Genomic DNA, 16,080 nt, shown 5'->3' with positions numbered 1-16,080 from the left:
ACTGAATTTTTCCAAAAGTACAGTTTGGCATTGGTAACCGTAGGAGTAGGGGCATAAGTTGATTAAGACATGTTAGCATGTACTAGAATTTCTTTTACAACCCATCTAGCACATACAAAAATCCAATAGAACACAGGAAAGTAGGAATAAAGAAGAGGGAGATCTTAGAAGTATTCTATTGCAAGTGAAAGTGTATTGTCTAATGTCAAAATTGACTTGTATATAAATGACTAGCTTTCATACTAGGTTGGACAAAATTGAAATAGTCCATTGGCACTACCTTTGTTTCTCTTACACACTGCAACACACAAACAAAATACGGCTCAAGACGCACAATAATTGGTCGAAGACTGAGATGCAAAAAGCCATTGAAGCATTGGAGAGTTCATTACATAAATTCAAAAGGCTACTTTGAAGCTTTCTCGTCAAGCCTTTTTTGCATTGACACTTTGGTTTTCTTAGCAGGGGTCTTGAAGGGGTGAGCCAATGGGTGACTCTTTGATGATGTTGATTTCTTCTTGTTGCCCTTCTCAAAGAATGGTTTTGCTCGCTTCAAGGAGTTGCCGAATCCATCTTCCAAGACTTGAAAATTAGCTTGTGTTTTTGTTCGCTCATCCATTCTTGCCTTCATTGTCTTCACATGGCCCAATGTTCTCCTCAATCCATTGCAAGCCTCCTCAATCAAAGCCTGGTCCTGTCCTACAAAACAAGATAACTCTTGCCACAAGCATTGAAGTGTCTTCACATTTCCCGATTGCTCAAGTACTTCACTACATACATTGTCCCCCCCTAATGCGGCAACATCATCACCATTTGGTTCAAGCACATCAATAGTAGAAACATGTGAGTGAAGATCGATAGTAGACCTAGAAGCATCTCCCCATGCTTCATACATATGTTGACATTGCTCCATAAGTGAAGCATGTGAAGCACCCCGCAACAACATCACCTTAATTTGGTGCTTACAAATATTTCCAAGCTCTGCCCATGCACATGTACAACATGCCCATTGGCAATCGAAATTGTAGACTGTGTAAAACGAAGCTTTTGTGTGCATGCTCTCCACTATAGCAACACCACCAACCTGGAATGAGACATTAGCATCTGGTATTTGAAGTGCTCGCTCATAAGAATTCTCCACTACTCTTTCAATGGCGTTGTTTCTTATAAAACCATTGTCCTTCAACTGCTGAACATACCAATAATATGGCAAGCATGATGATGTTAACTTGTATAAGAGCCAATCCACCCGCCTCGAACTCATCCTTTTGGAAGAGCCCAAAAACTTATATTTGAGCTGCCCATGATATGACTCTATTGCTCCATTAGTGTCTTGTCCTGAATGTGGAAGCAATCGAGAAGCACGCACCCACATTTCTGCACATAAAACAAATGAAGTTAGAAGAGCAAGAAATGAAGTACGAACAAAAAGGAGAGCGAGTGTGCATTATTTAACCTATAAGAAGAGTATGTATAAAGTTTAAAATTCAACCTTACCTAGTTTAGCCTCCCAATAGGTTTTGAAATACTCAATAAAACTCCCCTCATCTCTAAAGTTGGAGTAGAAGGTAGAGATCATAGCCTTTGCATCCTCTTTGATTATATGGTCTGTAGAATTTGCTGACCCTTGCATGTTCATGATATTTCCCAAAGACCAAAACATAGAAGCTCTTTTGGGCCATTCCTTCACCTTCTTAATAAGGTGTCGGAGCCAACAACGTTTGACATGCCACAAGCATAGAAAAATGGGTTGATTGAACACCACCCTGCGAAAAATAGAAAGGACACGTCACATGGACCTCAAACACAATGTTCTCATTAGTTTGCACCCAACACATATGAACATATGGTCCTAACCTGAGCGCATTCATCTCCGTTTCGGCATCATCAACCATAAAGGCTCCGGGCTCCCATGATTTATGAAAGTCAAGCATATTATCTCTAAACTTGCTTAACCAAGTGCAAGTACACTCAAATGTAGCTGAAGATGTAAGCACCCAAGCAATGGGCACACCATTGCGATGACCATCAAAAACAAGGATTGTATACAAATGAAACTGTTCATGTGTTTCCAAGGAAAGTGAGAATGTGAACAAGAAGTAAAAAATGAACATTTATTATAACTTAATAGAATGTGAACAAGAGTAAAAATGATAATTCATTACACCACATACCTTATATTTGTTTGTGCCAAAGGTAGCATCCATCGCAAGAAGGTTCCCATTTCCGAACTTCTTGCACATCTCCCTTTGCCATGGTGATTGTATTCCAAGGATAAATTCCTTGGAATGTTCCACATCTTGCTCCTGGTAGATAAAGGTGCTTGATTGATTCTCATGACACCATCTCTTGGTGCTTTCCGCATCATCTGTGTGTAGCTGGTACTGATCAATAGCCAACTTGCTAGATATATTCATGATGTCACGAATAGACAAAAAGTCATCCCTAACCATAGTAATTGTAGGGTCATGACTTTGTCTTGAATGAAATGCTTGGACATGCATTTCCAACACTTGATGTGGAGAGAAACCACGATATAGCATGCTTGAAACCCATAGTTTCTTTTGCATTGAGATCCATGGAGAGAACTTCAAAGAGGGATCAACAAATCTTATACCATGACAAACCTCATCATTTGCATTTGTGTGGTATGGATGTATATAAGAGATTATAGCCACCCCTGGATCTTGTGCGAGCCTCTTCACACTAAAAAGACATTTACATCCACGCTTTCGCTTGCCCTTTGTGATGGGAGAGCGCCTTTTCTTACATGGCTTCTTTGCTGTTGGCTGTGGCAACTCTTTTATTTCACTACGCTCCTCCATCTTACCATCTTCACGATTCGACTCGTCACCACTATTCTCCTCCACGTCAACATCATCTTCTCTACTAATGTCCTTGCATTCATTGAGCTGGGTAGTTTCGACATCTTTGCCATCTTCAATGTTAGATTGCATTGGTGCTTTAGTGCCAGCAGGACCAAAACCACACCAAAAGCTAAACAAAACAAAGAAGTAATGATAAACATTTAATTGTATGTGTGTGTGTGATGATTAATGAAGGGATTAGACAAACTAAAACAAATACACACTTACACTATCTTCTCAATCCATGATTCATGTGCAATCTTTGTAAGACTGGAGGCATCTCGGTGATGGTGGCTATATTTTTTGAAAGAAGTCGGAAACTTTGCATTGTCGGCTTCTCCTTTTACAAAATCGGCAACACGGTTCCAAGGGATGTTAGCTTCCCGTACAAATTTGTATTTTGAACAATTGTCATATGAGTGCACCCAACACAAGGCTGTCGAATCAAAGACACCGATGGGGGGCATTTGAGAACTCATGGCATTCTCTAAGCTTCAGTTTTGGAGAGACATGATTAACCCTTTTAAAAACCTGAACCTGCTGAACCAAAGGTAGTGCAAAGAGTGACACTATCAAAGAAACAAAATACATACATACGTCAATACATACATTTAAGTTAGTCCTAAAGCAAAACTAAAGAATTAAAATTATGTTTCTACATAAAATTCTTAAATAAGAACCATGGACATATATGTTTCAAACATACTTTTGGACTTGATTAAAAAACAAATATCTTGTATTAAGAGTACTTCTATGCAAGAAGTTTCTTATATTAAAAAACACAAAACATGGCTCTACATAAAGTTAAGATGTGTGTTATTAGTGAATATATTATTCTTTGACAAAATAATATGTAGAACATGTATACATAGCATCAATTATAACCCTTATTCACAAAACAGGTAAGGGATTTTATAAATATCTCTTGTACAACTTGAGTGTATGTGCATGCTTGTATCTTATAACTATGTATGCATGTATGCATGTATGCAAGTATGCATGGGTGTATGTATGTATGCATACATGTGTATAAATGCATTGCAATTTTCTAAAAGTGGTTTCGATGTCTTTCATAGATTGTACTCTTAGAAAGAGGAACATCTTTCTTACTTTGCCCACCCATTTCCATGAAGGGGCTTCTTTAGTCTCACATTTGTGAGATTGGTACATAATGAGATAAGTGGATCTCCTACGTGGACATCAATAAGGTGGGCTCTCTAAGGGATTAGGCTAGTAAGCCATGGGGCTTGTCTCTCCATAAAATCAGAGTAAAGGGATTAGGCTAGTAAGCCATGGGGTTTCTCTCTCCATAAAATCAAAGTAAGCAAAAATAAGTCTTAGTTTAACATTGAAGGAATACAATAATAAACATCTGCCAAAAAGACAATAATAAGTCTTAGTTTTGCGCCGAAGGGAAGCCATCTTTACCTGCAGGAAAGCGACTGAAAAGCTCGTCGAACTCGTAGCCGCAGAGGCTGTTCCGACCGCACAGGCTGCTACAGCAGCGGATGGAGAAGGCGGAGACCAAGGAACGCTGCCGTCTCGCAGGCGAGGGGAGGAAAGGGGGGGAGGCTCACACTACAGGCGCAGCGCCCATGGCCAGGAGGAGGGCGAGGAGGCTGATCAAGCAGGCGTCTGAAAGAAAAGGCTATCGAGAAGTGGCAGACGAGCGCGGCGGCATTGATTTTCGCTGACAGAATTGGCGCCGCCGTGGCAGACGTCGATGGCGGCGCTTTGCTCGACGGTTGAAAAAAGAGGTGGTAAAAACCGTTCGCTGGCTGTTGACCGCTAGCGTGGCTGATATGCCACGCAGGCGCCAAATCGGCAACCACACCGATATGTAGTGTGAGCCCCTGACGACAACCGCGCTGTCGTCCACGTGGGCGTACCCAAACTGCTAGGGTACCAGAAAAACATGCCTATCATTGCAGGATTGGATGGAAAAATCTCTAAAGTTAAAGGAAAATTAGGCAAACATGCCTATCATTGCAGGATTGCATGGAAAAATCCTCAAAGCTAAAAGGAAAATTAGGCATATGCCTGTCGAAATGTGGAACAGAAACCGTAGTAATATTAAAAAGAAGGTACGTAGAATCCATACATACGAGCAATGAAGGAAAGGCAAGGGCAAATATATGAAGGCATAGACTACACGGACCTGGATAAAAGAAGGAAGAAGGCCAGAACTTTGCAATCACAGTGAGGACAGGATTATTGGCAATATGAAGGCATCAACTACAATGGCTTCCCGTAATAAGAGAGCTCTTAGAAGACCTTCATGTCGAACAGTTAAACGGGGGTCACAACAGTACTCGGTGGGAGCAGGCCTGGAAATCATGATCATCGATAGAACTTATATAAAGACCACCTTCAAGTGCAGTTTAACGGGGGTCACTACAGTCGCTGGGAGGCTGGAGATGATCATCAATATGATCAATGAAGTAGGTGGAAGAGTTTGGGTCCTAACTCTCTGATGATAAAACTGCATTCTCCGAGAGATGGCAGCAGCACGCTACTTTCAGCTTTTAATATTTGGGTGGGGATTACCCTCGGGCCGGGTCATGCCTGTTTTTGGGCTACTATACTAAATCTGTCATTTTGAAGGCGTCAAAAATTATTATCCTTGTACTGTACCTTAAAAACTGACATTATTTCTACTATACTAAATCTGTCATTTTGAAGGCATCAAAAATTAGTATCCTTGTACTGTACCTTTGTAGAAATCCGTATATTATGGATCAGCGCTAAAAAAAAACCGACCTTTAGTGTAATTTTCAAGATTGAATTTCTCGAAAAAGGGTTATCTATTTTTTAGGTTTTATTTACCAAGGTTATTTCTTTAATTTCTTGAAGATAAGGATGAGAAAAAATATGTCCCTCCAAAAAAGGACTAGAAAATATATGTCCCTGCAAAAAAAAGACTAGAAAAAATATATCCTTGAAAATAAACCAAAAAATATATCCCTGCAGTTGTATGTATGAACCGGGTTCGTTCATACTAGGGCTTTGGTTTAGTTAATACATTGTATGATAATAGTTATTACTTATTAGTTATAAGGGCGGTTTAAAGTTTAAACTTTAGAGTTCATACAATGGAACCTGGCTCTTATCTGCAGTCTTGAGTGGCCAATCACATGAAGTTATTCAGATTCCCAGCCTATCCCAGATGCTCTTCCTCAGTCGTGGCCTGTCGTAAATAAGCTCCCGACTCCTCACTCTTCCTGCAATACGGAGCGGACCGTCTTGCATGCATCTCCTGTGACATGACTCCTGAGTCCTGTGATGAGCACAAAGCACACGATGTTGCATGCATGTTTGTGTTTTGTTGTTTTTTCTCTCTTCTGCAACCTGCCTGAGCTCTCGAGACTGTAGACGATTTTATGGTGGGCACTGGTTGTTTTCTCTCTACTGTTCATCCTTCCTATGGCAGCATCTTATTATGCCATCCTTACCTCTTCTATAAAAGGTTCCAGCAATCAATTGGTAAGGATCCACTTCTTATAGCAACTTTTTAATCTCACCTTAACGCGAAAACCATTAGCTAGAAAGTTAACGATTTTCTTACTCCACTCTGGTATATCTTTAACCTTGAATAGTGTAGCATCAATTAGATCATCATCTACTCCAACTGGTGCTTCACCATTAGGTATGCGAGCCAAGTCTCACAACCACTGTAAAATCAAATTGAAGAAGGATCAACAACCACAGCGGTGATTCTCCTTGTGCGGCATGGTTTATTACCAAGGTATAATAAGGCTTCATGGTCAACATAGAAAACAAACTAATTAGCTAATAGGTAATGCCGAAATTTATTCACCCCATACACCGTAGCTAATCCTTCACTTTCCATGGGTCGTTTAGTTTATCTCAGCCTCACATAATTGTCGGCTATTAAAACTTATAGGGTATTCTAGTTTATGTTCACCCGAGTGAGCTAGGACACATCCAATAGCAAAGCTAGAAGAATCTATATACACATGAAATATATTATTCCATTTTGGTACTCACAAGATTACAGAGCAAGTTAGAGCTTACTTTAACGTATCATAGGGACGTTGGCACTCTTCTGTCCACTTAAATACAATGAGAAGTTTAAATCTCGACATAGAAGAGTATAAACCATCCACCAGAGTAACCTACATGCCCCATAGAAAAGTATAAACCATCTATAGTAAGGTGCATGCCCCATCAACCTTTGGACTCCCTTGTAGTTCCTAGGTGGGGGTAATTCTAAGCTATTTACCTTGTAGTTCATAGGGGGGATAACTCTTAAATAATTTTTACCTTTTTTTCATTTGTGGAGATCCCATTTTTGGACACTATATGCCCTACGATGACTCCATTTTTTACAAAAAATTGGTTCTTGAAGGGGTTTCAGATATGCAATAATCATTCAAATACCTTACGTAAACAAAATAAATTATTCTTCCATAATGAATGAATGCATAAATCATTTAAGAAAGCTTCAAGAAACTTCCTTAGAAAATAGTTCAAAGTAGCATTCATAAGTCATTGTTGGAATATGACTGGTGCATTTGTGAGACCAAATGACATAACTTTATAAGCAAATACACCATGTTCTGTAACAAAAACACTATTAGCTTGATCCTTAAGAGCAACAAAAATTTGATTATATCTCGAGTATTCGTGTAAGAAGCTGTATGCTTCCTTGCCTGCTACACATTCGAGAATGTGTTTTAAATATGGCAAGGGTTAATGGTATCTTCTCATAACCGTATTTACCTTCTTAAGATCAACACAAACTCTCAATTTTCCATTCTTTTAAGGTACAATCAAAATTGGTTAAACTAGGATAGGGTTGTTTGTTGCTGATAGATATAGTGTTTTGGGGATTATGTGTTTTACAACCTCAATGGGTACTCCCTTCATGTCGTGGTAATCCATGCAAAGAAATCCTTATATTGCTTGAGGAGAGCAATGAGTTCAGCTTTCTAAATCTGGGTGTGGTCTTTTGCTATTTAGGGTCTTCTTAAGGTTTAGCCAAGTCTACTTATTTTACTTTAGCCAAGCCATTGTAGGCTCCCCCTACGTGACTTGTTAGTTTTTGTGTGGAATTATTAAACACTAACTTGCATTTTCTAATTGTAAAGGATTTATAGTGTTCCGGTGTAGGAGGGCGAAAGTTAGGTGTTAGCTTATGATCATCTTTGGCTGCTTTATCTATAGCTTCTTGTTTCTTCTTATTTAGAGCCAACTCTCTATTTCTATTTCGCCTGGCTGAATGACTAAGTTTTGCTTTGCCAATGATATCCATTTTAGCTATTAACTCAATGGGAGGAGGGAAGCAATACATAACTTTTTATAATTCCTCTCCCTAATTGTTAATAAACTTGCGATGTATATCAAATGCACCAACATGCTATAGTCCCATTGGGTAGGAGTCATTCTTTCTTGTAGCCTTTTATGATGATTGGCTGCATAACGCTTACATATTTATCATTTTTGAGATATTCCTTGGTTTTTAAAGAATGCTCATTTCTTTCTTTAGATTGGGACTCAGCGGTTTCATAGCTACTAGTCTTCTTTTTAGTTTCGCTTCCCAAGGTTTCTTTTGATATTGTCGGTTATGTAACTTTGTTCATGGTTTTTGCAGAGTTGGTATTGCTTTGGTTTCCATTTCAGAGTTGGTATTGCTTTGGTTTCCATTTCAGACTCACTGACCACTAGTTCTTATGTTAGATTCATTCCTTGTGGATTCAAGCTCACTGTATCTAATTCCTTTAATATCATAGTGTAGAGCATGGTAAAACCTTTAGGAGTTCTTGACCATCAATTGTAACCCATGTAGACCCTCTTGTTTCCTAGCTATATCAATTGTGGCCAATAATATATATCTAATTTAAATCATTTTTAAAATCCATGGCAAGTTATTTTTGAGCAGCCTTGTAAAGGTGGGTTCTTCCCTACATTGGTCTCTTCTTTGCCACGTATAACATTATTTAAATGGGAAAGATAAACCCTAATGATTGAATCATTGAATTGGAGGTAGACATGCTTCTAAGACTAATAATGTGTACCATCTTGGTAATGAAATACATTAATTTCATGTAAGTTATGTCTCTTTCTTTTCTTCTATCCTTCATAACAACAACATGCAAAGAAGTTTTAGTGGCATTTTCACTACACCACTTCATGTGAGAAAATTTGTGTTCTTCTGAGCTAATTTGCTTCTGAATAGCACTAAGTTGAATGGTTTTACATCCTTTCCCCAATGTTCCCCCAATGTTCCTTTACTTTATATTTTTCACACCATACACATTTCATGCACTCTTCCTTTCCATACACAATCATTTTTAGAAAGGTGAATTTTGACTCCCACTCTTTTCTATATTTTCAATGACAATTCTTCTTGTTTGAGTTCTTTCTCATCTACTTTACTCTACGACAATGAACCATCAGGGAAATTATGAGCTCATTTTTGGGCCCCTCTATGCTCTTTCTCTCTCTAAAAAATGGGGCCATGGTGAACCCTATCAATCTTATGTCAGAACCCCTCCATGCGACATATCATTAAGAAGCTTATGATGGGTAGATTTCAAATATACAATCTCCAACAAGTTTCAAGTAATAGTTATACTCAAGATACACCATAAACAAGATTTAAGATGCCAAAATGGGGCCACGGTGAAATTTAAGCATCATACCAAACATTTCCAAATCATCATTCACAACATCTTCTTGTTTGAAAGTTCTTGCTCATCTACTTTGTTAGACGACAATGAACTATCCTGTATCATCTTCTTGTTTGAAAGTTCTTGCTCATCTACTTTGTTAGAGGATAATAAACTATCATGCATCATACCAACCATTTCCAAAATTAATCATCATTCACATCATTTTCACTGCTTTTAATTTCAAAGTTTTCTATCTCAACATTACTAGAAGTTGGCGTGCCAAATAGATTATGCATCGTCTATTCTCTAGACTTGTTTTGAGGTTGTGAAACACTTAGCACTTGAAATAGTGTGCTTTAGCTCATTTTGATCTACAAAATGTGCACATTAAAGTATAAATTAGAGTTATGTACTCCCATGACACTTTTTACCAAATCGCTTTAAGATGATAGTTCGTCACATTATACACAATAAAATATGTAAAATACAAATTACTTTGCTTAAACACAAACACCATTTTAAAATCATAATTTCAATAATAATATAATTTAAAATGCTAAATTCAAAATGCCAATAAGTTAAGAATTTACTTATCCAAGTAGGCTCTTCCAATTTAAAACTTAATGCACTGAGCTGCACCAATGTCTTGATCTACAAGAACCCAAATAGTGTGAATTAAGTTATGCTACCGCATGTAAACATGAAAAGTATAGTAATATTATTCAAAAAATTAAACAAATGCATACTACCTAAAACATGAGTAGGCAATGGGATTGAAATTGATTAATAGAATATGCAACATTGTTCCAAAAATTAAACAACGCATAATAACCAAAACGTGAGTAGGTGTAATAAGATTAAAGTTGATTAATAAAATACTTAACATTATTTAAAAAATTAAGCAAATACATACAAACCAAAATTTCCTACAGGTTGTGACCAGTCTAAGGTCTCTCTCCTCTATGCGGCGCTAGCGCTACTGTAGAGACTATAGTCTGTGAGATAGACAAATGGATTATTTCAGAAATAACCCATGGTAAATGTAAGCTAGACAAGAGGCAAATTTATGTATTAAAATCTTAAATGTTTGACTAAATGCCCAACAAATATGACCATCTATCAAAAACTCGTGCGAGAAAAACTATGCTCGAGTTTGCAATTATAATTAAAACAAATTAGAAAATCCTTTTGGAAAATAAAAATGGAAGGCCTATTTTGAGAGAAGTAATAAAAGAATGAGTTTTCGGAGATTCAAATAAGAATTTTCTGTGTAGATATATTAGATTTTTCATTGTTCATATATATTAGATTTTTTATGTGCACATACTACACTGTCTAAGGATGAAGGGCAAAGAAAAGGCAAGATCTTGCTTGATCTTAAATAAAGAGAAATACATTCACCAAGAGGGATCCATAATATACGGATTTCTACAAAGGTACAGTACAAGGATAAATAATTTAGTAGAAATAATGTCCGTTTTTTAACCTTATTCTTTTACGGTCATTCAAAAATAAGTGGCCAAAATGCCCAAAAACGGGGAATGACCCTTTAAAAAGCAACCTACTGGTTTACGAGGCCCCAGGGTACTCCTCACCCAAATATTAAAAGCTGAAAGTAGCGTGTTGCTGCCGTCTCTCGGAGAGAGAGTTAGGACCCAAACTCTTCCACCTACTTCATTGATCATATTGATGATCATCTCCAGGCTCCCAGCGACTGTAGTGACCCCCATTAAACTGCACTTCAAGGTGGTCTTTATATAAGTTCTATCGATGATCATGATCTCCAGGCCTGCTGCTCCCACCGAGTACTGTTGTGACCCCCGTTTAACTGCTCGACATCAAGGGCTTCATTACGGGAAGCCAATACTCCTGTCCTCACTGTGATTGCAAAGTTCTGGCCTTCTTCCTTCTTTTATCCAGGTCCGTGTAGTCTATGCCTTCATATATATATATATATATTTTTTTTTCCGTAGAAACAGGAATATATTAAGAGAGGAGAAAATTACAACGTCCCATGAGGAAGGTCCATGGGGGACCCATAAAACAGCTAAGCCAATAGGTGGCTTTAGCTACAATCCAAAGATGAATACACCTAACTGAACAGGAAAGGGATTGCTAAGAATAACATAGAGCTAGTGGACTGAGGATGAACCACCTATATACAGAACAAAGGACATGAATGAAAAGGTATGCTGTCCCCCCTCTGTATTCTTCAGTGGACTAAGCCCGATGACCACCATAATGGAGCCTGCTGAAGCATTCCTTTTCCAGGCCTTGACACATGCTTGCCCTAGTGTTGGAGTTAGAAGAATTCAAAACTTTCCTCAACTTTCTCCACGGATGATCCTGCCAGCGACCAGCTTCACAACTTTCACCTCTAGGTTGGACTTGCTTGATCAGCTTGAGAATGCTGTCAAGAAATAGAAAGAAATTGTGATTAGTTTTTATACCAAAGAGGGCTTCATTCCTTTGTTTCCAGACATACCACAATAGGAGACATCTGATAGACTGCCAGATTAAGGGGTCTAGCTGATGACATTCCCCTAACAGAACTTCATATATTTGCCCTTGCCTTTCCTTCAATGGCGCTCATACCTACCTTGTTTTTAATCTTACTACGGTTTTTGTTCCACATTTCAATAGACATATGCCATGTTTTGCTAGATTTAGATTTAGTTAAACTTTAGCTCTGTTGTAGGCGTCCATTATAACTTCTACACTTTAGTAAGCTATGGAGATGTAGAAAAGGAGTGAGCACTTAGTCCATGATTTGAGAACCTTGTTTGGATAGCGTGTTTTCAATCCACGTTTCATGAGCATTTATAGAGTATATATATTGACATTTAGAGAATCTTTCAGGAAATGTAAAACTTTTCAGGTTTCCACATTCCACTTTTGGATAGTTGGAAATTGAAATTTATAGAGTATATATATTGACATTTAGAGAATCTTTCAGAAAATGTAAAACTTTTCAGGTTTCCACATTCCACTTTTGGATAGTTGAAAATTGAAATTAGAAACTAGTGGTCTCGCTTGCTTTGAATGTAGTGGTTTCTCTTCTGCAACTTGCAGATCAGACCGATGAGATTGAATTAACTTTATCATTATTTAACAATCTTTCTGATTCGGGAACCGATCAAGAGATGATTATCTGTAATTATTTGTCTTATTTAAGAATATTTCTTTATAATTATCAATTGGATTGTGCATATATATTTCTAATCTAGAAATTTGCTTGTTTCTTTCATGAGCTGCATGCAGGGTATTAGTGGTGTGCGTATAGTCGTGAGCAAAGATGTTGCCATACAGTCAAGAGTTTTACAATGAAGCGGAAGCCATTAAAGGTGGAATGGGTGGAGAAAACCCGACTTTAGATGAGGCCATCAAGCGCAGCCAAAATCTGCTGCTTTCCCAACAGTACCCAGAAGGCTACTGGTGGGCAGAACTAGAGAGCAATGTTTCCCTCACTGCTGAAACCGTCCTCTTGTTCAAGATATTGGGCATTGATCGTAACTACCCAGTCCACAAGATGGAGAATTACATAAGGAAAAACCAGCGCAGCCATGGCGGGTGGGAGCTTTTCTATGGAGATGGTGGTGAGTTGAGTCTCTCCATAGAAGCTTACATGGCACTGCGTTTGCTGAACGTTCCTGTTACCGACCCAGCACTGCAGAACGCTTTGAAATTTATTCTTAACAGAGGAGGTCTGACAAAGGCTAGGATTTTCACCAAGCTTTGTTTGGCTATGCTGGGGTGCTTTGAAATGTCTAGCTGGGCGAGGTCATGCACAGTGCCTTTGATTGTGGTGTTTGATAAGAAGCCTGTATTCAGGGTGACTCCGGTGTGGAAATTAAGGGAGGAAGCTACAGCCATGCTGGTGTTGCCATGGCTGCAGCATACACGAGAGCGAGAGCGAGAGCGAGAAGGAGACGCGCTCACAGTTGTGAATCGTTGTTTTTTTATTGATCGATTGGTTACATTTATATAGTTATTGAGTTGTGCCTCTTCGTGTGTCCGTTCATTGCTCACATGCGTTCACACACATGCGGGCATTATAGCATTAATTCCTACACTCCCCCTTAATGCGAATGTCCGCATAAGGGTAAGTGAGAGCATGCTATGTGTCTAGTGATGTATGTATTGTGAATGCATGAGATATGATATATTTTGTTTACATCATGAGTGAAGAATTGAATGTGGTGAACAAGGTTAAAAAGTATATGAGTGTTGATGTCGATGTTGATGATGACGAAGACAACTTTAGGTACTCCATTGGAAATAATGATCTCGTTGATGCTTTATAGCCGCAACACTTTTGATTCTCTTTGTGAGCTTGAACCATCCATTGAGCTCTCCCCCTCAAGCACATAAAGGGAATGAAATGTAGTTGCATTTGTACATGTCAAAAGGAAATTAATATATGAGTATGAGTTGAATTATCATAAATATAGATGTGAAACGATGTTATTTACAAGTGTGTATGTACAATTAAGTTTAATTTGTCATCGCTCAGAGGCTGATTCGTTTTCAGCTTGTCGAAGATAATGTTTCAATTTGCCTCTTTGGGCATAGTTGTTTCCCTCTTGGGGATTCACAATTCCCTGTTTGGGTTGTGGTTTCATGCCACTTCGGGCGCATAGGGTGGACGATTATATCACCCATAATTTTGTTTTAATATCATACCTCGTGGGTGTGGCCAACACTCCAACGGGTTGATGCCTCTTTGGGCTAACTTTTCGGGTCTTATTTGTTTGCCCGGGTCTTATATTAGTGTACATTGGTAGGTCTTTGCCTTTCTGTGGGTCTTTGCCCATTTGTGTTGTTTATTTTTTTGTTTGTTTTTTTTAATCATTATTATTATTATTTGAAAAGTTTTTATCATTTTTGTATAAAATGTCATGTGTGTACGCAAATAGCCTGAAAGAGTAGGCATGTTTGCGCTCACGAATACCCTTAATATTTATGTAGGTTCGTGTATTTAAAAAAAAAATAATTATTGTTAGTAAAAGTGTGTGATAAAAAGGATTTAGAATATTTGATTATGGTTTTTTTAATTATAATTGAGATTTATTACTATGCTACCTAGTTGAAGATGCTAGAGTCTTGAATGGTACGCTACCTGGTACGCATCTCGTCTGCTGACGTGGGTGCATTTATCAAAAGGTCGAGGCTTCAAGGTGGAGGACGCGAAAGCCTGGAAAGTGGAGAGCCGTGTAGAGAGCCTTGTAGATTATAGTGGGTTGCAAGGTGGAGGTTGGTGAGAGAACAAGGCTGGTTGATGCTTCTCGTAAATGTCTGGTTGGCACAGAAGCGTAGAAGGATGGCTGGCGGTTCAAATAGGGACAGGCATAGGGCAAGCCAGAGAAAAAATGGTTGGCAAGCCAACATAGGCGCACTAGGAGGAGGCGATGGCAGTTGGTGGCGATGCTGAAGGCGGAAGCATGCAAAGCAGGCACCACAAGCACTCCAGGAAAGAGGCGATGATACCATGTGGAAATTAAGGGAGGAAGCTACAGCCATGCTGGTGTTGCCATGGTTGCAGCATACACGAGAGCGAGAGCGAGAGCGAGAAGGAGACGCGCTCACAGTTGTGAATCGTTGTTTTTTTATTGATCGATTGGTTACATTTATATAGTTATTGAGTTGTGCCTCTTCGTGTGTCCGTTCATTGCTCACATGCGTTCACACACATGCGGGCATTATAGCATTAATTCCTACATCCGGCGGTGTGCTTGGACGAGCTGTATGTGGAAGGGAGGAAGCAAGCGCGCGTGACCGCACCCTTCAGAGGCGATTGGACGGACTTCTTTGTGGTGGTGGATTACGCTCTCAAGGTGGCGGAGAGGTGGGGGTTGGTGCCGTTCAGGGAGAGGGGGCTCAGAGCGGCGGAGAAGTGGGTGGTGGAGAGGCAGGAGGACGAACTGTGGCTGTAGTTGCAGCAGTGGTAGCACATTACATTTATTGCGCCGATTAGGAATGGCCAAACTGCTATGTTGACTAACGCATTGCACCACGTGCTGCCTTGCGAATAGGGAGCCAAAGGGGTAAGCGAGAAGGGGGGTCGATGATGGAGGAAAATGCAATAGTAGGCATGCAGATGTTGTTTTAGTTTCTTTGTTTATTGATGTTTTCATTCCAAGGAAACCAAAATGAATTGTCTTCTTTTTTCACTCATAGGCTCCTATCCATGCCTCCTCTCATATTATACTGCCTTTGGTACTACCATCTAGCTTTAGTTGAAGTTTAACAACTCAATAACACACATTTTATGGTGACTAATGGCCCATCCAAACGAGCTTTTTCTTGATTAGTTACAACGATTGCAATATTATTGTTTAATGTCGAGCTTTATATACACTCTAGTTAAAGGAAATGAAACTCAATATTTGACTTTTCTTACATAGCTTTTTGCGGCACCACTATACGAGGATGAGGTCATAACTGTGTCCACAACCATGCTTCAATAACGGAATTTTGGAGTTTTAAAATTCCCATGGAGATATGCACACAGCTACATTCGTACATATAGTTGTGGGGCATAACCGCATGCATAGAGCAAGTTTGGGTACTTAGACATC

At 39.0% G+C, this 16,080-nt stretch overlaps 2 protein-coding genes and 1 pseudogene across 2 annotated transcripts; 1 reads left to right on the top strand and 2 right to left on the bottom strand.

Annotated features, from left to right (window-relative positions):
- Positions 1–376: 376 nt before the first annotated feature.
- Positions 377–1,756, bottom strand: LOC147631917 (uncharacterized). The gene is made up of 2 exons (XM_086807902.1): positions 1,498–1,756; positions 377–1,377 (listed from the first exon to the last, which is right to left on the bottom strand). Exons 1-2 carry the CDS (start codon positions 1,661–1,663, stop codon positions 407–409), a joined length of 1,137 nt encoding a protein of 378 aa, XP_086664028.1. The 5' UTR covers positions 1,664–1,756; the 3' UTR covers positions 377–406.
- LOC147631916 (uncharacterized) lies at positions 1,695–3,346 on the bottom strand. Its single transcript, XM_086807976.1, has 3 exons — positions 3,096–3,346; positions 2,175–2,997; positions 1,695–1,766 (listed from the first exon to the last, which is right to left on the bottom strand). The coding sequence occupies exons 1-3, from the start codon at positions 3,344–3,346 to the stop codon at positions 1,695–1,697; spliced, it is 1,146 nt and encodes a 381-aa protein (XP_086664102.1).
- A 7,958-nt stretch (positions 3,347–11,304) lies between these two features.
- LOC147631915 (dammaradiene synthase pseudogene) lies at positions 11,305–15,476 on the top strand (annotated as a pseudogene).
- The last annotated feature ends 604 nt before the right edge of the window (positions 15,477–16,080 follow it).

Source organism: Cibotium barometz, chromosome 14 (assembly GCF_041138505.1).
Source record: "Cibotium barometz isolate CiBa-2024 chromosome 14, ASM4113850v1, whole genome shotgun sequence".
Taxonomy (NCBI): Eukaryota; Viridiplantae; Streptophyta; class Polypodiopsida; order Cyatheales; family Cibotiaceae; genus Cibotium; species Cibotium barometz.
This window is presented reverse-complemented; position numbering and strand designations above follow the sequence as displayed.